The sequence below is a fragment of the Pongo abelii genome, chromosome 1 (genome assembly GCF_028885655.2).
Source record: "Pongo abelii isolate AG06213 chromosome 1, NHGRI_mPonAbe1-v2.0_pri, whole genome shotgun sequence".
NCBI lineage: Eukaryota > Metazoa > Chordata > Mammalia > Primates > Hominidae > Pongo > Pongo abelii.
The window spans coordinates 12379133-12404852 of record NC_071985.2 but is presented as its reverse complement, the minus strand read 5'-3'; the positions used below and the strand labels follow the sequence as shown (position 1 = coordinate 12404852).

General features: G+C 39.3%; 1 protein-coding gene across 5 annotated transcripts in view; it reads left to right on the top strand.

Moving 5' to 3' along the window:
* MTR (5-methyltetrahydrofolate-homocysteine methyltransferase) overlaps positions 1-25720 on the top strand; it is a 106948-nt gene that overhangs the window by 28676 nt on the left and 52552 nt on the right. For 3 of the 5 annotated variants that reach the window (XM_024232989.3, XM_054527936.2, NM_001372365.1), the window contains 7 exon segments: positions 310-410; positions 1524-1585; positions 3015-3082; positions 6085-6164; positions 8861-8973; positions 12420-12560; positions 15274-15459. In XM_024232989.3, coding sequence (XP_024088757.1) covers positions 310-410; positions 1524-1585; positions 3015-3082; positions 6085-6164; positions 8861-8973; positions 12420-12560; positions 15274-15459 — 751 coding nt within the window. 5 annotated transcript variants of the gene reach the window in all.

Here is a 25720-nt window from a genome sequence, read left to right as displayed (position 1 = left end):
TTTTTTTTAAGCAGTGTTAGTTTGCTGACATTTCTGTACCACAGAATACCATGTGAACTGATTTAAGGAGTCCATCCATAGGCAGCGTCTTTCAGCTGTAAGATTATCTGAAGATGGAGACATTGGCAAAAATATTTAGTGCTGCGGGGGACCTCAATGAGATGGCTTTGATGGTAGTTGAATAAAAGTGCTTTGAATGAGGAGATTTATTATCCACTGGGTTTTAGATATATTGTCTCTATATATAACTTATATGCATAAATATGAATGAGAGATGATGCTTTTAATATGTTTTTTCTGTTTTTCTAGCATTGGATTAAATTGTGCCTTGGGTGCAGCTGAAATGAGACCTTTTATTGAAATAATTGGAAAATGTACAACAGCCTATGTCCTCTGTTATCCCAATGCAGGTGTGTGTTTCAAGGGGGTCACACATGGGGAGATAAAAATAACATAAGACATGGCGTAGATGAGGTAAGAGATCTTGAATAAAAGATCTTGTTTTGCAGATGTTGGTATAGTTGACACTTAATAAGTGAAGAGTATCTGGATGCAGTGTTTCCCTGTAGACCTGAGGGAAGTTCGGCTCACCCTGAAGCTTCAGAATAGTACAGAACTTCCGGAAATGAGCTTAGTCACCTAACTGACCAGAGCTTTGCCTTTGGTGACAGCACAAGCCTTGTGGACATGACCAGAAAGATGGGTGTAAAGAAGAGAAGAGAGACCCCTTTCTCTGTTCCACTCTGTTAGTAGAAGAGCAAAAGAAGAATCTTGTGTGATGTTACCTTTTTCTTCTCTGAAAGCTTGGACTTGCAGTTCATTATATGGAAATGTTTTGAAGATATTTGTAGACAGTTCTCAAACTGTCCCATTAAATATTGGTAATTTTTTCAGGGTTAACCAGATTTCCCTGTGAATGTATTTGAGCACTGCTTAGCTACTTAGAGCAAAAAGTCATTTTCCAGCCTCTTTTCTCCAAATATGTCATTTTAATGCACAATAAATTTTATTTCCCACCAGGAGTAAGACAACTGGAAGCAGATAATAAATAAAACAAGAAACTGGATTGTTATAAGCTAAAGTCTTACTTGGGAAAATTTATTTGAAAGGAGACTGGTTGATTTTTGTTTGTTTTTAATGGCATGTTAGTTGCTCATTAGTTCAAAAGTTATGTAGTATTCCTTCCACCCCCACCCCCAAGCGACTATGTAACAAGAATGAATGAATTTCCCTTATGGGAAGGGGTGGGTTGCGGGTATTCTGTTCTGCCTAACAATGAATAGAATCTTTTCTTTCAAATGGAAAAGAAATAATGGAGTTCATTTTCCTCTGATTTTTTTTTTAGTTTTTTGGGGGGTGTGATATCTCTTTGTTTACTGTGTGAATATTATGTGTTTGTTTTTGCAAGTAGTCACCATTTAATATAAATATAAAATTATATAGTTATTAACATAAAGTCTTTAAAAATACAATGTATATTTGTTAAGGCAATTTGCAATAATGGTTAAATTATCCTTTCTCAGGTCTTCCCAACACCTTTGGTGACTATGATGAAACGCCTTCTATGATGGCCAAGCACCTAAAGGTCAGGGGTCCCCCTTTCACTGGCTTTTTAAGAGAGACAGAAAGATTGAATTTTAGATTTAGAGTATTTAGAAGGAGAATTTTCCCTGAAGAAATCCCGATGTACATATAACAAAGAGAAGTTTAGCTACCCCAAATTAAGGTACTAGAGGCACAGGGGAGGGCTAACTGTCAGCATCCTTATCCTCAACTGGCACTGGTGGCTGTTGGAAAATTCTCATTGAGGTCCACTCCAAACTAATTGAGACTTGGCTCTCCTCTGAGATGTTGCTTCCCCTGCAGCCTTCCCAAATCGTAGCTTTCTGCCCTCACACCCTTCAGACTGCTGGGTGGAGTAGATGTCCCCCTGGCCGCCCGTTGTCACCTCCATCATTCTCTCTGTCTGTCATACACCGGCCATTGTTTAATCCTAGGTCATGAGACCATACTATCCACTGCTGCTTCTTATTGCACTTAGCTACTAATCCCTAGGTCTCTTTCCCCTTGTTCCTTGAATTTTTAGCTTCTATTTCACTGACATTCTCTCTTAAGCTATTTCTGACTGACTTCTTATGATTTCATTATCTTTGTAGACAATCTTTCCAATACTCTTGACTTCTCAGCTCTTTGACTTTGTCTCTTAGTTATGGTGTTCTTTTTTCAGTAGCCTGTGGTTAAACTCTAGACTCATGCTGTCCCATATGTAGCCACTACCATATGGTTTTTGGAGTCCTTGAATTGTGGCCAGTGTGACAGAGGAACTGAATTGTTATTTAAACATTTTTTAAATTAATGTAAATTTAAAAATCAGTACTCTATTTTGTGTTATTTGAAAATGTGTTATCCAACTCTTATTCATTCAGCTCAGCGTATGGGTAAAAAAATCATTAGATAGGCAAATCTCCCACTGAACTTTATTTTTTGTGTTTATTTTTTTGAGACAGGGTCTTGCTGTGTTGCTTAGGCTGAAGTTCAGTGGTGTGATCATAGCTTACTGTAGCTTCGAACTCCTGGGCTCAAGTGATCCTCCCACCTAGCCTCCTGAGTAGCTGGGACTATAAACACATGCCACCATGCCCAGCTAATTTTTAAATTTTTTGTAGAGATGAGGTCTTGCTATATTGTCCAGGCTGATCTCAAATTCCTGGCCTCAAGTGATCCTCCTGCCTTGGCCTCCCAAAGTGCTGAGATTATAGGTGTGAGCCACCATACCCAGCCTCTCACTGCATTTTAAATGGTGTAAAGGATTTTGCAGCATCTGAACTATTCTTTGCTTTTATCCTATGTCTAGGGCATGTGACATGTTTATATCTAGAGTTAAGTATGTTTGACTCTCTTTTTAGTATAGTCTTAGTTATTCAGGAAGTATAGATGGCTTTTATGTTGAATTGGTGGTAATGAGTTTAGAATTCAGATGAACTTGCTGAAACTTTGTCTCTTCCTAAATGCAGGATTTTGCTATGGATGGCTTGGTCAATATAGTTGGAGGATGCTGTGGTTCAACACCAGATCATATCAGGTAATAATCACCTATAGACAATGTATCTAAAACCAAGTGGATAATCAGGTAATAATCTAAATATGTACCTTTTGTATGGGCTGATTGTGTCCTTCCAAAATTTGTATGTTGAAGTTTTAACCCCTACTGTTTCAGAATGTGGGCTGTATTTGGAGATAAGGCCTTTAAAGAGGCGACTAAGGTAAAATGAGGCCATACAGGTGAATATGATTGGTGTCCTTTTAAGAGCAGGACACAAATGCGCACACAGAGGCAAGACCATGTCAAGACACAGGGAAGAACAGCTATCTACAAGTCATGAAAGAGGCCTTAAAAGAAACTAACCCTGCCTGATGCCTTCAACTCAGACTTCTGTCCTCCAAATTGTGAGAAAATACATTTCTGTTATTTAAGCCACCCAATCTTTGGCACTTCGTTATGGCAGCCCTTCCTAACAAGCTCCTACACCTTTATATTATGACAAATTTTAGAGAAATAATAAAATGGACCTCTATATGCCTGTCACATAGTTGCCATAATTTTCGATGTTTTTCCATTCTTATTTCATCTATCCCTCAACTTTTCCCCCGGACTATGTAAAATAAATCCCAGATATTATGATATTCTATCCTTAAATACCTGAGTAATATTTGAATGCTCAAAGAGGACAGCTCATATTTATTGTGGGCAAATAACAGGCCTCCATTAGATTCCCTCGTGGAAGGAAAAGACAATAAGACAACAGGTATCTTGAGGTCAGGAGAAGTGTCTTCACTTTGCCTGGGTACACAGTGGTTGCTTAATTCATGTTTTCAAGTGAGTGTATGAAGGAAGGGAGCGAAACGAGCATGACCCTATGTTTAATTCCTTAGAGTTTTATAGCTTATAGGAAGATTGGGATTCAGTGAAATGGAACATCGTTTAGGACTGTTTATATTTGTTTTTTCCCTGGAGTGACTGATGATCATGTTTCCAGCCAGTGATCTCACTGTTCCAAGTCTGTTTTCATGTGTGTCATATGTTCACTCTACTGAGTTACCTTGTAGTTCACTGCTTTTGTTGACTGATGTGATAGACTCTTAGTAAATAATATATATATATTTTTTGAGACGGAGTCTTGCTCTGTTGCCCAGGCTGGAGTGCAGTGGTGCAATCTCGGCTCACTACAAGCTCCGCCTCCCAGGTTCACGCCATTCTCCTGCCTCAGCCTCCTGAGTAGCTGGGACTACAGGCACCCGCCACCACGCCCGGCTAATTTTTTGTATTTTTAGTAGAGACGGGGTTTCACCTTGTTAGCCAGAATGGTCTTGGTCTCCTGACCTCGTGATCCGCCCGCCTTGGCCTCCCAAAGTGCTGGGATTACAGGCGTGAGCCACCACGCCTGGCCTAAATGATAATTTTAAAAATATCTTGTAAATAATTTCTGAAAGCTGTCAGTAGTTAAATATTGCTTATCTTTGGATCAGCAACTATTTCTTTTTGTTTTTGTTTCCTCTTTAAAAAGAGGAGTTGTTTTAAATGTCTGTCTGTATGTTTGCGTGTGTCTGTATTTGTATCTGTCTGTGGTTGTTTTAAATGTCTGTCTGTGTGTTTGCGTGTGTCTATATTTCTATCTGTGTATATGTTTGTGTGTGTCTGTATTTCTGTCTGTGTATATGTTTGCGTGTGTCTGTATTTCTATCTGTCTGTGTATATGTTTGCGTGTGTCTGTATTTCTATCTGTCTGTGTATATGTTTGCGTGTGTCTGTATTTCTGTCTGTCTGTGTATATGTTTGCGTGTGTCTGTATTTCTATCTGTCTGTGTATATGTTTGCGTGTGTCTGTATTTCTGTCTGTGTATATGTTTGCGTGTGTCTGTATTTCTATCTGTCTGTGTATATGTTTGCGTGTGTCTGTATTTCTATCTGTCTGTGTATATGTTTGCGTGTGTCTGCATTTCTATCTGTCTGTATATGTTTGCATGTGTCTGTATTTCTATCTGTCTGTGTATATGTTTGCGTGTGTCTGTATTTCTATCTGTCTGTGTATATGTTTGCGTGTGTCTGTATTTCTATCTGTCTGTGTATATGTTTGCGTGTGTCTGCATTTCTATCTGTCTGTGTATATGTTTGCGTGTGTCTGTATTTCTATCTGTCTGTGTATATGTTTGCGTGTGTCTGTATTTCTATCTGTCTGTGTATATGTTTGTGTGTGTCTGTATTTCTATCTGTCTGTGTATATGTTTGCGTGTGTCTGTATTTCTATCTGTGTATATGTGTGTGTGTGTCTATATTTGTATCTGTCTGTGTATATGTTTGCTTCTTTTACTTAGACATTCACATTCTAATTTGGGGACAGTAGAGTAGAGCAATTCTTACTGGTCCTGATAAATTTAGTGGAGTAGCCAGATTTTTCTGGTTGATCAAAGACACGATTTATTAAAACTGATAAGGTTAAAGGGAGTGTGAATGACTAAAACAAATCTTTAAGAGTAATTATTTTGGAGTTTTAGTGCTTTATGGCTATGTACCCTCCCTACTGTGTGTGTGCTGTAGTAAAAGCAGATCCACTGGACCTAATTCTCTCCTCTCCTAGCCCCTCTGCTTGTGCCTGCTCCTTCTTGTCAAAGGTGAAATCCTTTTTCTGTTCAAATTTTGAGTAGGAAGCAAGGATTGTGTGTGTATAGATTTGACAGAGTAAAAGACATCTGTGGATGTGGGGAAGATGGAAGGAAGTTTGCTGTTTGCATTTGTGCAAACTGTCATGTAGCTCCAGGTTCACGTCTCAGAAAGTAAAAACAACATAGCCAGCGCATAGCCTATGGGCAGGCACATAAAAGGTACAGTTTATAGATTAATTTTCTACATTGTTGAGAAAATTAAAAGACATGATTGTTGCTGCACATTTGGAAGTAGATATATAATTATATGTATAGTTATGTTAAATAGACTTAATTTTATAGTTAAAATTAGTTTTGAAATTAGTTTCATTAAATATATTTTATTCTGAATTAATGGATGTAGTGTTTCCTCTTTCAACTCAGGGAAATTGCTGAAGCTGTGAAAAATTGTAAGCCTAGAGTTCCACCTGCCACTACTTTTGAAGGACATATGTTACTGTCTGGTAAGTCATAAAGACCTGGTATTCATGATTTCAGAAACCATTTGTGGAATGTGAGTATTCTAAGTGGTAGTGATATTTGTGCTAGGCAGCTTGCTTATTAGGTCGAAGAAGAATCCATATATTCTTGGCACTTAAATGAATTCTAGTGAAGAACCCTTTGTTTTTCCAGGGCTGGGGCAAGATGACATCAACTTTAGGGTAAAAGTGAAGGAAGGCCCAGGTGATTTGCCCAGGTAGAGTCCTCGGTGGGAGCTTGATGATCCTATCTTTATTGTCCACTGTTTTGAAAACATACTCTTGGCCACAGCCTAACAATTTTAATTTTCAGGTTGATACTAGTTACTGAAAATTCCAAACTGCCAAGGTGTAATGTTTGGTAATGGCAGTAGCATCTTCCTAGAAAATTGTTTCTAAAACATTCTTGTAATCTTACATTTGCCACATGTTTAGGACTTTACAAAGACTTGTGGTATTTTTTTTCTCTTTGGTTCTCAACAATCCTTTGAGGTAGGTAGCCTCCCTTTTTCAGCATGAATTTTGTGTTGAAACAAGGAACGTTAGTAAACTAGGTCATCAGGCCAATTGTTAGAAAAATAACTTTAAATTTCATATTTTTGCTTCAGTATGTTCATGATGTATTAAATGGTAACTTTAAGCAGAAAAAGTATGATTTTTAGAGAACCTGCAAATAACACATATGAGGAATTATGTTCCCTAATAGCTTAGAATTTAACATCTCTCTGAATTGAAATATTTTTGTTGAATATATTGTCCTATGAAAAGTAAAATAAATTACAAATGACAGCAAAAGTAGTGTCTACTTTTCTCACTCAGAACATAGCACAGAATTAATCCCAATCAGTGAGTGTGAAGTTGGGTTAACACATACCAACTATGTTCAGGCTAGCCTTTTTATTTTATTTTTTTAATACTCCAGAAGGGAGAGGATGAGGTTAGGAAAAGTGGGATTCATGGTTTATGATACTCCCTCTCTGGAAATAGTGGCTTTTATCAGAGAGAGGTGTGGCAGGAAAATGTATTTATTTCATCCCTAGGACTTAGTGCATTACTTCAGCCAAGCCCTAAGAGTGGAAAACATTCAGCCTTTGCCAAAATTGAAACAAGAGAGCCATTTACATAAGATTTTAAAAAATAATTTATATGTAAGAATAAAAGAATTTTTTCTTCAATTTGAATGTCATACGCTATTGCTAAATTGTTTTCAACAATCACCTTCCATCAGATTTTAAAAGAGTGACATCAAATGTGCTGTTTAAAATTGTTCTTTTATAAATCACAAGCTTGAGAGAAGTGTGATCTTTGTATCAAGTACTTCACATTCATAATAGATCATAAGCACTTTGTGTGAGATGCTTTTGGCGGGGGAGTCACACAGAAATGTCAGCATTAAAATGTTGGCTCCCTGCTTGCCTGTCCTGGGAACCTCAGGGTCAGGCTAGGATCGGGCATACCCTGCGACTAGCATGGAATGCTGGGGCCATGAGGATCATTGCCAGATGGAAGGGAAATCATAAGCCAATACTGTGTGTGGAAAGCGATAATCTCTATCAGTGCACCAAGGGGCCTGGAATGCTTGTATAATGACCCAGTTTATAGTCATTATTTTTCTCTGCCTCATATCTGTTTCTTCCTCAGCCCATGCTTTGGCAAAGGTCTCAAAAGCCATTTTCTTTTATTAACAATGAAAGCAGTGATTATGGGTGCTAATTCTGTGCCTATCAGTGTTATTCAGTTTCATTTTTACAATAACAGTATAAAGCAGACGCTTTACTGTCTTTGTAAACTCAGAGGCATGTGGGAAGTTGCCCCAGGGTTGTTCATTCAGGTAAGTGATTTGAGCCCAAGGCCGTCTGTCCCCAGAACCTGCCTATAACCATCTAGTGAGACTGCCTCTCCTAATACTTTAAATGTAATGAATAGAACAAAAACAGTTCAGAGCCTTTTCTATAGTGATACTTTACACTGTATGTTTTTACTTCAGTGTGATATATCCACATGTATTATCTGATATTTGCCCCTAAATTGGCCAGTGGCAGGGGAGATGTTATTATGTTGGTAGATAAGGAAACAGGCACCAGAAGTCCACCTGGCTTACCTAGAGTCAGCTCATTAGTGATAGACCTGCCACAGTGGCTCCTGTCTCTCAGGTCTCAGCCTGGGTCCCTGATTCAGCCTTGTTGATTATGGGTTCTAGGCCTCTGCATCAAAGAAATGAAGTGATGTCGTAAATACACCATTGGTGGGATTAAAAAAGCTTACTTCATATAGCTTCAAGCTAGTATCTGAGCAGACAGCTGTGGAACACCCCTCTTTCAATTCTAACTTTGTCCATGGTTTTTGCCTCAGCCTCTTGGTTAAATAGGGGTTGATGATTATTTTTCCTTTTTTCTCAGAGATGGTATGATTTGGTCCTTCAGGTTATTTGCAACATAAAACTCTGAAATATTTCTTCTTTTGAGAGTTCTGGTTGTAAATATAGTTGTAACAAATAGCCTTTACTGCATTTGAATTTCCCTAGAGATAACTATGGCCCTGTTTCCACATTGGATCTCCTATCTGCTCAGATGGGCTATGGCGCAGGAACTTCTCTTTCTTATTGAATCCATTTGTGTCTGTCTGTCTCATGTCATCCATATGCATTTGCAGAAATTTTTCAAAATGCTTCTCCTTTTAAGGTCTAGAGCCCTTCAGGATTGGACCGTACACCAACTTTGTTAACATTGGAGAGCGCTGTAACGTTGCAGGATCAAGGAAGTTTGCTAAACTCATCATGGCAGGAAACTATGAAGTGAGCATCTTAATAAGACCCCTGAGGCATCTGCCCATGTCTTTGGCTAGACAGCATGTAAATGAAACAGCTCTCTGCCTTTGATAGTGTTATTAGCAGAGCTGCTAGAAAGTGTGAGAAGATGGTAATGTGTGTTTGCAGCAGGCTGGGCTGGTGGGAGGACGAGGCTTTGAAAAATTGAAGCTGCTATTGTCAATATTTGTTAAAAAGTACTGCATTTGGTGTATGAAGTAGGATGAGATGGGATCCAGGTTCTAGCTATTTCTATTAATCATGAAATAAGTTAAAAAATTTGAGAAGGCTTTTTATTTTGTCTTCTCACAAATCCTTCTAGGGAAAGGGAAAGACAAGAAAATTCCTGTCAGTTCCTTATGACCGCATCAAACGCCGACTGTTGAGGGTATTATGGATCTTGTTAGCTGTAGACTAAAATAAACAAATGAAAGAAATAGGCCCTTGCCCTGGAAAGTTTATGTGATAGTTTTAGCCATGGTGTTTTTAAGCTCGGTCACTCTGTGGATGAGCAAAATTTAATCCATACAGAGCATACCCAAGACTCCTGGATAGATTTTCCTATGAAAATATGAATTTAAAAATGGAGGAATTTCGCCTGGGCTTTAATGATAATTAACTTTATCATCCAACTTTCCTCACTTTTTTGCAACCTTTAGGAGATCTTCCAGAAACCAGTACCGGAGCTGATTTAGTTTTCATAACAAGGAAAAGACCATTTATCCCCCTTCATGGGCCTGTTCATTATTACCTGATGGCATCCCTGGAGGCGCGTCTTCCTTCCCAGTCCCTCAGCTGGCACATTAGCAGGGCCTGGTTGCCCAGTTTCACCACTTCCCTGTTGGTCCTCTTCCCCTCATTCTTGCTGCTGTCCAGTGCTCCTGTATACATCCATCATGGGCCTTCCCAGTTTGGAAGTTCCACAGGGTGACTTTTTTTTGCGTATGGGATAAAACTGAAATTCCTTAGTCTGTCATTCCGTCCTCTTCACTTAGGTGTTAAACTGCCCTCCCATCCTGATCTGTCATCTGAACATTCCAGGAGGCTCGGTTTTGACTCTGTGCCTTTGTTCTTGTTTGCTTCCTTCTGAAGTGCCAGTGACTCTTCCTAGCCATATAGTGTTCTTCAGTTGGCAGTGTTTCTATTATGTTTTGATTCTTATGCCTATTCTATGGTGTCCCTTTGGTGGATTTGATAGATTTGACACTGAGCATTTTAGGAAGAAGCAAACAGGTGGAAGTAATAATACCTATCATTTAATAAGGTCTTTCTATGTGCCAGTCACTGTGCTAAGCACTTTATGTCATTACTCATTTAATCATCACAGCCTGGTGGAGATAGGTACTGTGGTTATCCCCATTTTACAGGTGTAGAGATGGAGGCTTGGGGAGGTTAAATAACTTGCCTATTGTTTTACAGCAAGTAAATGATAGAACCCAAGTCTCCCAAGCATGTGCCCTTAATCTGCTATCTCTGCCTAGTGGAAACAGTAGGAGGGGACAGTAGAAACAGGAAGGGACAGGTGACTCTTCATTAGTCTAGCTTTTGTGACTTAGTGATCCCTTTGTGGTTTAGTGGAAAAAACATTGACCTGAAAGAAGTTCCAGTCCTGTGTTCTTGTCCAACTCATACGTCTTTAAACAAACCACTTCATCTCTCTGAGCTTGTTTGGGAAGGTTAGACCTTGAAGCTGTTATTCCATGATTCTTAAGAAATAGGTCAGATATTGGCATTTCCGTTTTCCACGTCTTTTGACCCTGTTGCTTACTATCTTATCTCCTGTCTGTTTGCTCCATCCATCCCCCGTTAGTCAGCTGAAGATGCTCCCTCTCAGTTAGCTTTCTCCATTTTGGTTTGTAGAGACCTTTCCCTTTCTTGGATGTTGAGGTCATCTTGGCATTTGACCCACACATTGTATGGCAGTGCCCAGTAATTTTTTATGTGACTGTGACATGTGCCCCCAACTAGATACAAACTCTTTAAGAACCAGGATTGTGATTTACACTTCTTTTTATTCTTTATATTATTTAAGTTAGTATTGATACTAGAAAACATTTTTTGATTTACTGAATTAATTAATTGATTTATTTATTTTGAGACAGAGTCTTGCTCTGTTACCCAGGCTGGAGTGCGATGGCATGATCTTGGCTCACTGCAACCTCCACCTCCCAGGTTCAAGCGATTCTCCTGCCCCAGCCTCCAGAGAAGCTGGGACTATGGGCTCATGCCACCAGGCCCAGCTAATTTTTGTATTTTTAGTAGAGATGGAGTTTTGCCATGTTGGCCAGACTGGTCTTGAACTCTTGACCTCAAGTGATCTGCCTGTCTCGGCCTCCCAAAGTGCTGGGATTACAGGCATGAGCCACCACACATGGTCCAGATTTACTGAATTTAATTGTGATCCTTTTACTCTATGTGGCCTTGGCTTACTACATATGGTGTTTCCTTGTGGCATATGCCATAGGGTTTCATGCCTGTTCTATCACAATGAGTGCTAAAAGTTTCTATTTTATTTTCTTGGGCTAAAAAAAAATCAAGACAACATCAGCATCTACTATTGATTTTATCCTTGCTTATTTTATTACACTATGAAGTGTACAGTTAAATAAACAAAAAGTCTCTGCCATGTTACTTAGAAAGTATTATGGAACATGTATATTTTGCTCAGCATTGTTCAGAGTGGGAAGTATATAAGACTTTTTGGAACACTTATCCTACAAAATATTCCTTAGACGGTCATAAGTGGGAAATGCTGTATTCTGTTTTGGGAAGGTTGCAGTGTGTAATAGTGCATTAAAGAATTTGAAAAGCCTTCCAGTGTTATAAAAACCTGCTGAAATTTATTTAATTCACATTTCTTTTCATGTAACTCCTATTAACAGCCTGCAATGAATACTTTCGGCAGATACTGAAGAGTTATATAGTTTTTGGCAAATACTGAAGAGTTATATAGTTTTGGATGGTTTCTCTAAGGACTTTTTTTGGAGGAGATGGGGCTTGAGCTGGGTCTTAAACAATGTGGAAGGGAAAGGGATTGCGTTCCAAGCAGAGGGGACAACATGATCTGCAGCAAAGAGGAGGGAACAGATTTGGCTGGGTGAAGGCTCCAGTGGGGGTGGAATGGGAAGTTCAGTTGGGTAAGAAGGTGGGGCCAGCTCAGAGGGCCTTGACTGCCATGCTGAGGGATTTAGAATCTTTATGGTAGGAAAACAGCTTTGGTGGATTCTAAGCAGTGAGATGATGTGATGGAAGAGATGTGTAAGAAAGGTTAGTCTGTGATGAGTGATGAGAGGACAGCAGGCTCAGAATCAGGGAGTCTGGCTAGGTAGTCTGTGTAATTTGAAGGATTGCTGGGAAGGGTAAGGAATTACCTCGTTAGCCTTTCCTCCAGGTACTGTCTCCTAATGCTGCTTCCTCTCTCATTCTTCCTTCAGGAAGCCTTGTGTGTTGCCAAAGTGCAGGTGGAAATGGGAGCCCAGGTGCTGGATGTCAACATGGATGATGGCATGCTAGATGGTCCAAGTGCAATGACTAGATTTTGCAATTTAATTGCTTCCGAGCCAGACATTGCAAAGGTTATACAAAGTTTATATTTATCCGGGGGATTTACTTGTCTCACTTTGACACTCATTTAACTGTGCCAGTTGTCCCATTAATCTGTGAACTCAATAACTGGTTTTCTGTTTCTCAACATTGAAAGCACAGTAGTTTCTGATTGTCAGCTTTCTCAGATAATGATAACCTTTCCATATAAAACAGATCTTGGAGACAGCTGTGGCTTCAGCCTGGCTGTTTCCAAGGCTTCTGGGATTGTTCGTGAGAATTGAGTCTCCTCAGGTGTCTGGACAGACTAACAACCCACTTTCCATGTCTGTGAAGGAAAATCATTGGCTTTATATCTACCCTAGGCAAGGGAACTCAGTGAATTCTTTCTTATAACAGGAAGGAGAGAACTTTTAGGCTTATCAGATTAAGACAAAAATATAAAACAAGATTAAATCAAGAGATTATGTCAGCTTTTACATTTGTTCTTTAAAAGGTGAAAGTTGATTTTTGTGTCAGTCTTTTAAACATTTTTAAATGACTTCTAAAATTTTTAAAAATCTTACCTTGTTTTTCTGCCGTTAAGTTTGTTATGAGGAGTGATTTTCCTCCCCCACCCCGAGGCAGGGTTTTGCTCTGTGGCCCAGGCTGGAGTGCAGTGGTGCAATCATAGCTCACTGCAACCTCAGGCTCCTCCCATTTTGGCCTCCTGAGTAGCTGGGACCACAGGCACGCATCATTTAAAAAAAATTTTTAGTAGAGAGGTCGGGTCTTGCTGTGTTCCCAGGCTGATTTTGAACTCCTAGGCTCAAGCAGTCCTCCTGCCTTGGCTTCCCAAAGTGGTAGGATTGCAGTTGTGAGCCACTGTACCTGGCAGGAAGTGATTTTTGAAGTTCTTTTTTAAAGAAACTTCCTAGTGCTCTAAGAGTTGCATTTTTCAGGTTGAGCTGTTGGTTTTTTATTAGGCTTCAGCAGATTCAAGTTACAGTCTATGGTAGGTACTGAATTACATTTGCTCATCTTTCATTTGTGTCTTAAAACTCTTTACTAAAAAGTCTCGTCATTCCTCTGGGAATAAATATTTTGAGAATTTAAGGTACAAAGAAGCAAGACAACTTGTTCAAAGTTAGTTAGAATCAGAGGTATAGCCAGTTGTTTATCAGCTTAGTATTAGGAAGAGGGTAGACTCGCCTTGTAAGGCCCAATCAAGTCAATGGACTATTGACCCTACTTTCTTTCCTCATCTCTAAAATGGGATCATCAAACCCCCTTTGTGAATTGTAAAGATGCAAGTGCTTTATCAACTGTGAAGGACCACATGTAGCTCAATAAATTATTAGTGTTCTGATTGCTACAATAATTTCTTATCTTTCTTGGTTTTGCCCTACTACCACAACTTATTGGAGGCCAAATTTCTACCCATGTGGTAAAGCATAAAATCATTTTACCGGCACCTTTTCACCAGTAGGGTTGGGACACCAAACTATCAGCAAGCAAATACAAGCCGATACACTAGCCTGGTATTGTCACTGCATTTGACCCTTTTCTTAGCAAACCTCTCATTTACTAGCATACTAAGAAAAAGCAAAACTGGTAGAGTGCCTGTTCTTTTTTGCTTGTTTGGTGGCGTGGCTTAGGAAATTGCTGACTACTCATTCTTCAGTCCTCAGTTGAAATGTTTCCTGCCCTGGGAAGCTTTCCCTGGATTTTCCCGCCCCATTCTCCATGCTTCATAGACTGGGTGCCCCTGAAATATGCTTCCGTGGCAGTCTGTGCTTCTCTTATGCTTTTAGCATTTACCACACTTTGTGTCATTACTTGTTTAATTATTTATCTTTATAAACTCAGTGGAGCCAGAGACCTGGCTTTCTTACTGTTTTCCCTGTATGGGCCTAATACGGTAGTCACTTAAATTATTTACTGAATGGCTTAATTGAATAATGTGGCCTGTGCTGGGAGCTGTGGTATGCACCTGTAGTTTCAGCTACTCAGGAGGCTGAGTGGGGAGGGTCCCTGGAGCTCAGGAGTTCAAGACCAGCCAAGGCAACATAGTAAGGCCCTGTCTTTAAAAATATAAAAATAATGCTGCCTAGATCAGTTGCCTCGTTTCATTTCTTTGTATCAATCTAATTCTTCAAGCCCTTTCACCTTTCCTGGAACAGAGGTATGAATTAAAAGGAACCTATTCTCAACTGTGCATTTCAGTTTTGTCCTTTATTTTAGTTATATGCATTTGTTGATAATTAGATCTGCTTTTCCTTTCTAATATTAAAACTCTTTTTTTTTTTTTTTTTTCAGTAAAGAACTCGATTTTCTAAAGGGAAGGTTGAATTTGAATAACTTGGCTAGAGGGCTGTTCCCAAAGGACACAAGGCTAAACATTAATCCCTGAGTCCGATCAGGGATGTCTAAATCCTATCTGAGGTGTTGGCCTCGGGGCTTAGGCACTTGAAAGTGTACTGCACTGAAGCCAGTGAACTGATCGCACTGATTTCATTCTGATGTTCAGCTATGATCTTTGAGTTATAAATCCCTGGCCCATGCGTGGAGTATCTTATAAGACTGAAATTACTCCAGGTATTTTGGGCTTAAAGAACAAGTATATTAAAATTCTGTCTCTGACATACTACTATTATTTGTTTATTGTTTTGCTAAAGAAAAAACAGGGAATACTTTGGAGCCTTTGAAAAGTAATTGATAGTGACTTGTGGCCTCTCTGTGATTTTCTTGCCTTTCTGATCTCAGGTACCTTTGTGCATCGACTCCTCCAATTTTGCTGTGATTGAAGCTGGGTTAAAGTGCTGCCAAGGGAAGTGCATTGTCAATAGCATTAGTCTGAAGGAAGGAGAGGACGACTTCTTGGAGAAGGCCGGGAAGATTAAAAAGTATGGAGCTGCTGTGGTGGTCATGGCTTTTGATGAAGAAGGACAGGTGAGTGATTTCTTTTGGTGTAATCCATTGTGTTACCCAGGTTAGATAGTGGTGGGAGAAAATGCAAGTCTGAAACAGCTACATATATAAATACGCATATACATATATCTCTTTCTATATACATTCATATACATATACGTACACATATCTGTATACAGTCATACATGATGTGTTACTTAACATTGGAGATATGGTCTGAGAAATACATCATTAGGTGATTTTGTCATTGTGCCAACATCATAGAGTGTATTTACACCAACCTAGATGGGATAGCCTACTACCCACATAGGCTAGATGGTATAGTGTATTGTTTCTATGTTATAAGCTAGTATAGCATGTTACCGTACTGAATATACAGGCAACTATAACACAATGATATGTATTTGTGTATCTAAAGGTATCGAAACATAGAAAATTTACAGTAAAAATATGGTATTATAACCTTACAGAACCATTGTTGTTTATATGATCCATCATTGACTAAGGTGTCCTTATGTGGTCAATGACTGTATATGAAAATCTGATATATAGTAAAGTCTTTGCATTCATGGAGAAAGGTTGAAGTATTCAATAAATGCTATTGGGATGACTGGCTGTGCATTTGGAAGAAAATAAAGTTAGATTCCCATTTCCAACCATATACTAAAATAAAGTTAGCTATTTGCAACATGAATAATAGCAGTGGGTGAATATTCCTAATAAGCAAAGAGTTTGTATAAGTCAGAAAGCAAAACACCCCAGTCAACCCAGTAGGAAAATGGACAAAGGAAATAACAATTTATATAAAAAGAAATAACAAATAGCCAATAAACTTATGAGAAGATACTAAGTTTTGTAAACATTAAAGAAATAAAAAATGAAGAAATACTGAGATTAGTTTCCTTTATCAAATAGAAGAAAAAATTAGAAGATTGATAAATGGCAGCCTTCATAATATCTCTGCCATAGAATCAGGGTGGGGCACATGGGAAGCTTCAAATATAATGATAGTTCATCTGTGTGATACACTGATTATTGTTATGTTTTATACTTCACATAACTTTGTATGAATATTTTGGTACCTATTTAAAACCACTAAAAAAATCTGTTTCTTATGATTAAGCCCTTGCTGGGATTCTAGTAATAAGGTTGAGTATATAAGGATATGTGTTCACATTTATTGTAGCATTGTGGTAGCAAAAAGCTGAGAACACTAAATGTCCATTACTAGGGAATGCTTAAACTTGGTCCTTACTACATAGAATACTGTGCAGCAGTTAAAAAGAATCAGGAGATGGAACCATGTCTTCAATATATTGAAAAATGAAAAAAATGAGTGACATGATCCCAACTTTACTTAATATAAAAGTACTTACATTTACATATGTGTGTCTGTATAAGCAGAGAAAAGAATTTGATGGTTGTCAACTAGGGGGGTAGGGATGATCTGAGATGGGGATGGTCTCAAATGGGGACATACTGACAATGAACAAGTACTAGGATTATATGTACTTTTTCTTTCCTTTCTGTCTTTGTTTTGTATTTTTGAAATGAAATTGTTTTTAAATGCATTTTTTTGTTTGAAAGATACATTTTCTTCATTGTGAAAAAATTCAGATCATCCAGAAGAATGCAAAAGAGTGATAGTTTTGATCATTAACATATATTGAACCTTAATTCACACCAAGCAAGTACACAACACACATTAAATCAGTTCTTCCTCCAAGCATATAAACTGTGGGTATGTATTCTTGTTATTTTTGAATGTCTTGTGAGGAAACTAAAGCACAGAGATGTCCCAGGACTTGGCGGTTGTCACACAGCTAACAGTTTGCAGTGCTGGGATTCAGGCCTAGGAGATCTGGTTTCATTCATCAGGGCCTGTGCTAAATGGTCTAGTGAAAAGGCTGTCAGGGAGGAGTTGGCCTGTTTAGAACAGGTGGTCTTGTAAGACCCCTCTGAGGAGGGAACTTTTGAAAACCAGAATAAAATGAGAGAGCAAGCCACATGGCCACGTGGAGAAAGAGCAAAAGAGGTTTCAGCAAATGAAAAGTTTTATATAAACGAAATTATACCTGGTATTCTGTAACTCTTTTCCCCTACTCAGCATAATGTTGGCATTTTCCCATCTTAGTGAATAGGGATTAAAACTGCATGTTTTCTGGTTGCATTGCATTCCAGTATGTTTTCTTACTATCTATTATTGAATGAAATTGTGTTTCTAATTTTTTAGTAGCATGAACAGTTCAGTGGCCAATGAATATCCTAATTCATGCAGCTATTTCCCCTTGTAGAATGATTTTTTTTAGAGTCAGTTCATTGGAGTGGGATTGCTATGTCAAAGAGTGTACACATTTACTATTTTGAGGCACATTGTTAAAATTGTCCGTCTGAAAAGTTGTTATCATCCACTACAAGTTTAGTGTGGTGTGGGACCTTTTGGTAATTGTATTTTCTGCAAATAGTTAGACAAATAGTTCCGTAAGCAAAAAGAAAAACAAAAGCCCTCAGCCTTCTAGATCCTGAGGTACCCACTTTCAGCTTTTTAAGCTGATTCTTGTAGCATCTACCTCTTTATCTTCAAATTCCAGTTTTAGTTTTTATTTATTGACTTCCTACAGTGATTAAATATTTTTTAGCTTTTCACCATCCACTGCCCTGACTCTGTACAGCTTTACTTTTATCCTTCCCAATATAGTTCATTTTAGCTATAATCGTTTTCAGTGCTTACATTATTAAACAGTGTAAAAGCTGAGCCATGCAGTAGTATACTATGATTGCTTATCCTTTCTCACTCTTTATTTGTTTTCTATGAAGGTAATACTTATCTTTTTGTTTGCATTGTTTTCTACGTATTTCGCCTTCAGATTGTCCCCTAGTTGTGTAAATCTCCAATATCCAATGTAGCCAGACACATTAAGAGGACTGTCATACTACTTTTTTGAAGAATTCTCCCTCCAAGTCTTCTGACATGAGCTGGAAGTAGGCCAGCTGCACAGCTGTGACTGCTAGCTGTCCCTTACCTTCCTCCTGGGGTGCCATTGCCTTTCTCTTAGGTTTTTAGAACTCATACTTTCCAAATTCTTGGTTAATCTTTTTTTTTTTTTGGTCATTTGGTAGAGTGCATTTTCTGATAGCTTCTTGTGAAAGAAAACATGGCAGTAAATATTTTTGAAACCTTACGTGTCAGAAAATGGCTGTATTCTACTTTTACACTTAATTGGCAGTTGCATGGGCATAGGAGTGCAAACTTGAAGTTGTTCTGTGTTTTGAAAGTACTGCTCCATTGTCTTCTGGGTCCCACTGGTATTGGTAAGAAGTCCAGTGCTATTCTAACTCCTGATTATTTTTGTGAAACTTGTTTTTCTATTCTCTGGAGGCTTTGGGAATCTTTTGTGTCCACCGTGCTCTGAACTCTCGCGATGATGAGCTATCCATTATGCTGGCACTCAGTAGGCCTTTCATTTGTGAAACTCACAGCTGCAGTGGTAGGAAGTGTCCTTGAGTTGTTTTATTTTCTTTTTTGGTACATATATTATTGAGATATTGAATGTTTTGGACAGGTTGCCTAATTTTCTTATATTTCTCTCCCATTTTCCAACTCTGGTGTTTTGCTCTGCATCGGGTGAGATTTTCATATCTACATTTATCCTCCAAACCGTCTATTGAGTTTTATTTCTTCTTTTTCCAGAAGCTCTTTTTTGTTATCTGAATGCTCCTTTTAAAAATATGTATAGTAACTGTTACTTTTTAATGAGGGAAATATCTTCAAATATATCCTGAGCACTTAGTATGTGCCAGGCCCTATTCTAATCTCTCAGGAGACAGCAGAGAATAAAACCTAGTCCCTGTCCTTGTATGATTTATATTCTTAGGGACAAAGGGAATAACAAATTTTAAAAAAATAGATGTGCGTGTGTATATATATATAAATAATTGGCCAGGTGCGGTGGCTCACACGTGTAATCCCAACACTTTGGGAGGCTGAGGCAGGCGGATCACCTGAGTTCAGGAGTTCGAGAGTAGCCTGGCCAACATGGTGAAACCCCATCTCTACTAAAAATACAAAAATTAGCCAGATGTGGTGATGCATGCCTGTAATCCTAGCTACTGGGGAGGCTGAGGCGTGAGAATTGCTTGAACCCAGGAGACTGAGGTTGCAGTGAGGTGAGATTGCACCACTGCACTCCAGCCTGGGTGACAGAGTGAGACTCTGTCTCCAAAAAAAATAAATAATAAATGTGTGTGTGTGTGTATACACACGTTGAATGGTGTTGAATATGGTAAAGGGAAATGAGGATTTGATCCCCCCTCAGCATGGAGGTGGGGGAATGTTATTTTATGTAGGGTAGTTTGGGAAGGCCTCATGGATGATGTGACATTTTAGCAGAAGCCTAGGGGAGCCATGTGAAAATGTAGGGGAAGAGTGTTCTTTGCAGAGGGAATCTTGAGGTAGATAGATGCTTGTCCTGTTTGAAAACCAACAGGGAAGCCAGAGTAGCTGGAGCAGAGGGGAGAGGAGGAGACTGGGAAGATACAAGGTTGGAAAGGTGGCAGGTCAAATCACATAGGGCCTTGGAGGCCATTCCTAACACTTTTGGTTAACATTGTTACTCAGAGTGAGTGGGGACACCACTGAAAAGTTTTGAACAGAGGAGCGAATATGATCTGACTTACATTTAAACCTCTCTGGTTCTTTGTGGAGAATGGTCTGTTAGGGCCAAAGCAGAAATGTTTGAGTTTATTGCTGTAATTCAGATGAGATATGGTGATGGTTAGGGCCATGGTGAAAGCAAAAGAGGATGTTAAAAGTCATCTATTTCTACATATATTTTTAACATAGAGCCAATAGGATTTGCATTCACATTGGGTATAGGTTGTGAAAGAAAGAGGAGTCAGGGATAATTTTAGAATTTGGTGGCTTGGGCAATTGAAAGGAAGGAGCTACTGAGGTAAGAAAGACTGAGAGAAGCAGGTTTGGGATGGGGTAAGGAGAAGTTTGGGTTTGGACATAGTATGTGGTGGGTATATCGAGTGTGCAGTTGTGTAAATGAGTGGATTTTATGGGCAAAGTCTGGCTTGAAGATAGGATTCCTTTTTTTGGGAATTATTTGTACATGCTATTTAAAATAGTGACACTGGCTGAGCTCACCAAAGGAATGACTGTAGAGAAGTCCTAGGACTAAGTGAGTCTTAGAGCCACAGTGCTTAGGGCACTGGGGAGAAGAGGAAACACCATGGGAAGGATATGAGAAGGAGCAGCCTGTATGGTAGGAGGGAGTCAGAAGAGAGAGTTCCCTTGGAAGCCAGGTGAAGAACAAGCGTCAAAGGAAAGGGCATGATCAGCTGTTTAAAGAGTTGTGGATAGATCAACTGGGATGAGACCAAGAGTTTACCATTGGATTTAGAAATGGGGTCATTTGTGATCTTGCTGTACTGTTTCCAAGGAGATGAAAGCTTTATTGGAGTGGGTTCAAGAGAGAACAGAAGAACAGAAGCCGCAGTACAGGCAACTTTTTACAGTTCTGCCATAAAGAGGAGCAAAGAAATGGGGTGGAAACCAGGGGGGAAATACGAGGTTCAGAAGGGGCGTGTGTGTGTGTGTGTGTGTGTGTGTGTGTGTGTGTGTGTGTGTGTGTGTGTGTGTGTGTGTGTGTGTGTGTGTGTGTGTGTGTGTGTGTGTGTGTGTGTGTGTGTGTGTGTGTGTGTGTGTGTGTGTGTGTGTGTGTGTGTGTGTGTGTGTGTAGATGCTGTGACAACATGTTTTTGTAAGCTGATGAGAATGATCTGGGGGAGAGAGGGAGGAATTGATGCAGGAGATAAAGGATGCATTTGCCAGAGCCATGACCTTGTGAGTTGAGAGAGATGGCAGTCACTGTGTGAGTGGAGGGGTGGCTTTAGATCAGTAGCTGGGCAGTTTGCTCAAAGTGCAAAAGAGAAGGCAGACTAAAGAGTGCAGATCTGCAGGCATGCTGGTTGATGTGCTGGCGGGAGTCTATAATTGCTTCTGTTTTCTCGGTGAAGTTGGAAGCAAGGTCAACTCAGAGTGAGAATGGAATGTTGTGCCTTAGGTGTCTGTGGTGCTAAACCAGGAGTGCAAAGCAGACTCACTCTGACAGGGAAGGCAGTCACTGCTGGAGCTTTTGAAACAACATACACACCCCTGGACTTCAGCCCTTGAGTTTTGACTCATTTGGTCTGGGATGAGGCCTGGCTTTAGACATTTGAAAGCCTTAGAGGTGATTCTCATGTGTCTTTTGGTTGAAAACCACCAGCAGAGGTTATTTCATTTAGTCTTCAGAGTAACCACCGAGGTGGCGGCCATCGTATTTTGCAGTGGACCAATGTCACATCTAGGACATGGTGGAACCAAGTTTTTACCTTTGGTCTTCATTTGAAGACTGGTGTATGTTTCCAAATCCTGTGTTTACTCTGTGCTTTGTTTATTGGTACTGCTTAGTGCTTGGTCTTGTCTAAGGATAGGTTTTCCCAATTTAGACTTAACTGTGACCACAAATTAAAAGCAAATGTAGGAAAAAATAATTAACTTGCTAGTTATGAAAGATATACAAACTAGAGCAGCCTTAAGGTGATGTTTTATCCCTACTAAATTAGTAAAGTTAAAAATGGTCAAGGTCTATGTAGATACAGCAGTGATAAAACTGAAGCCTCATTTGTTGCAGAGTGTAGTATAAACTACAGTCCTTTTGAAAGAGAATATAATGCCTGTCAAGAGACAAAAAATTGTTTATACTCCTTGAGTTCATAATCTTATTTCTGGGAAATTAGTCCAACAAAATAATTCAACAGCATAAGGATACTGTATATGCCAAGATTTTACACCAACATTATTGAAAATATAACAAGTGCCCAAATGAAGAGAAATAGATAACTTAGGTAACATAATTTTACTGGACTGTTCTCCAGAGTATTTAAATATTATGCAGATTATGGAGCAGCATGTATGCTCACTGTCAAATTGTCATAAATATTGAAAATTATAAAAAGCAAAGCAAAAATCGTGTATACTTTCAAAGTTGAGAAGCCAGCAATACAGGTATTTTTATATAAAGGCATATTTTCTGTTGATTGAGTTCTCATAATGTCATTGGATATAGCAATGAGTTAAGAACCAGGATTTGCTTTGCTTGGATTGACACCACTGATTATAGGGGAAAAAAACAACTCCCTCAAATGGGAAACTACTGTTGTGACTAAGCAAGGCACACCAGCTTTGTTTCAATATCTGGCTGCTGTGTTGGAGTCTTTGCTTAATGTCTGTGATCCATGTTGCAAACACAGCTGCAAGGTCAAGACCAGATATGACAGGAGTCTGGGCCTGAGACTTCTGGATTGAAAGGCAACAAGAAAGCATTTCTATGTTTTTTGTTGTTGCTAATAGTTTTGACCAACTGTTATTCTTAACTCTACATAACAAGATACAGGACACCTTTATTATTGAAATTTCTATGGGACAAGTATACTGACTCTAGATTTAGTTCTCTTTTTCTAAATGAAATGATTTTTAATTTTTTTCATGTAATCCATAGGTTCACAAAAATGACTTTTTTGTATGACAATTTTTGATAATGTGAAGTATCTTAGAAATATAATTATCACACAGTAGCAGAATAGTCTATATTAGTTTTTTGTTTGCATATGTGTAAACTATATAAAAGAATAATCAATATATGCAACACATTTTCCTGTTTTTTTTCATTTTCTTGTTTTAAAATGATTTGAAAATAAATTTCTAATTATGGAGAACCATTGGATCTTGATTAATATCTAATTAATCTTAACCTGGAAAATAACAAGGAATTGGTATCTTGCCAATGTTTAGATTTGTCACTGAGGAACATGGCATGTCTTTCCAATTACTCATTCAATGGAGTTTTGTAATTATCCCTGAATAGGAAATCTCTAGATCTTTCCTATGTGTTTTGTTTGTTGTTTTTATTGTAATTGGCTTATTTTTTGTTTGGTAAATTTTTTCCCTTTGGTATTGATTTTTAGATTTTTTCCCTTGGAAACTTCCTTTTCTTCAGTGTTTCCCTTCCTACTTGTCAGTGTCTCTCTTGAAAGGCACAAACATCCATTTCCATCACTTCTGTTTTTTTTTTTTTTTGAGATCAAGTCTCACTCTGTCGTCCAGGCTGAAGTGCAGTCATGCGATCTCAGCTCACTGCAACCTCCGCTTCCCGGGTTCAAGCAATTCTTCTGACTCAGCCTCCCAAGTAGCTGGGACTACAGGCGTGTGCCACCACAACTGGCTAATTTTTGTATTTTTAGTAGAGATGGGTTTTCACCGTGTTGGCCAGGCTGTTCTCGAACTCCTGACCTTAGGTGATCCACCTGCCTCAGCCTCCCAAAGTGCTGGGATTACAGATGTGAGCCATTGTACTGGGCCGGGCCACTTCTTTTTTTAACTATAGCCCCAGGATGGGTCTCTGCTTCCTCCAGGGTTCTCTTGCCCATCTTCAACTACTTCAGTTTGATTTTAAAACTTTAACTCACCTCTGAAGTTAGCCCTGTTCCATCTCTGCTCCTTGTCAGACTACTTAAAGAATCTAGGTGTCTTCTACACATTGTCCTTCTCTTCCTCACAGTATCTGCCTTGATGACTAAATCGGAAATTGTTTTATTGCATTACTCCCTGAGTGTGTGATATTTTAGCAGAATCTGAGCCATGAACTTCTTAAGTAAAGCCTTCTACTCACTGGTCACAGTCTAGCTTCTCTGTGGCTTAAGAGTAAACCTGTTTGATAAAGCTATAAATGGCATTTGTTCCTTCCTTCTTGCTGCTTAGAGTCTCACTGAGTTTTTCTTCTACTCCAACTGAAGAAGGTGCCACATCTCACCTGTTGGTGGTTCTCACCTGGCTTTATATTAGCATCACTAAGGGGCTTTTACAAAACACTTGCTGAGGCCCCATCTTCGGATTCTGATTTAACTGGTTCAGGGTGAGGTGTTACTATTATAAAAAACAAGCAAACAGAAATCCCTCCAGGTTATTGTAATGTGCAACCAGGGTTGAAAGCCCTTCCTGATGGAGTAAAGCTCCCATTCTGTTGTTTTACTGAACTTCTATTCTGGATCTGTGAAATCCACAAGCACGATTGAGGCTTTATTAGCATGTCTGTCCCACAGCCCTGGTGAGGAGTAAGACAGAAGCTTGGTGAACCTTACATGGTATGAGATATGACCTGCTCCTGACAAAGGACTGTACACCAACGCCGTGTTCACTCTGAGAGTCATTGTTTAATCGAGTGACAGGTTGAGTATCTGTTAATGTGGCACAGATACTGTGCTAGACGCCATGAGAACAATTTGACAAGGGCTTCATCCTTCGGGAGGTTAGAGTTGATGACTCTGTTTTGGTTCTAGAAATGAATTCCTGTCCTGTGGGGATGCACCTGCTTGTCCCACAAGCAGGGCTGTCTTTGGTACACAGCTGGGCCCTATACCCAACTCTCCTGTGGGTAACATACTGTTCACTTCAACCTGCCCTGCTTGGCCAGATAATATTCATGGCTCAGGAGAGAAATGACCAGGACCTTGACTTCTTCATCTCCCAACCAGACTAGGTTACTCAGTAATACTAGTAGCATTGGTCGCCCCTGTGCCTTCTCTCTTAGTGAGCTTAGCTGAGCCATGAACCTAGAGCCTAGAACTCTATTGGGCTGTCTGGTGAAGGGTGAACTTTAAAAGTTCAAGACTAAAGGCAGCCTCAAATTGGCTGTTTCTGACTAGTTTTTTCGGACGCACGTCTCAGTCTCAACCTTAACCTTTTCACTCTAACTGAAGGCAGAGGAAGTAAGCATTGAGAAAATTCCATTAAGGAAGACGAAAGCTCGCCACCTTCCCTAAAGCCTGGGTGCAGTGAGGCCACAAAGACCACTTCCTGTCTCCCTTTCCCTGGGCCGTTTTGTCTGCTAAGTCCTGGAGGCCCTTCCCTCCCAAGTAGAGGTGAAGTCTTACCCCACCAGCTGCAGAGAACGATTAAAGAGACCAAAGAAAACAGTTGAAAAAGAATACCAAAGTAGTAAGTGATCAAAAGACTAGATCTAAGAGTGAGTTCTTTTCATAATTCCCCTACTCCTCATTTCTGTTGTCTAGGGCCTCACTAGATGCACTTGACCTATGTCAGTGTCCCTACCCCCTCATCTCCACAGAAGTCTGCAATACCGATTGCAGTAGGGTTGGCCATTTTTTCAAAAACATTTTTCACATTCATTGAGAATTGACCTTCAGAATTGTGACTTATTTTTTCTTATCACTG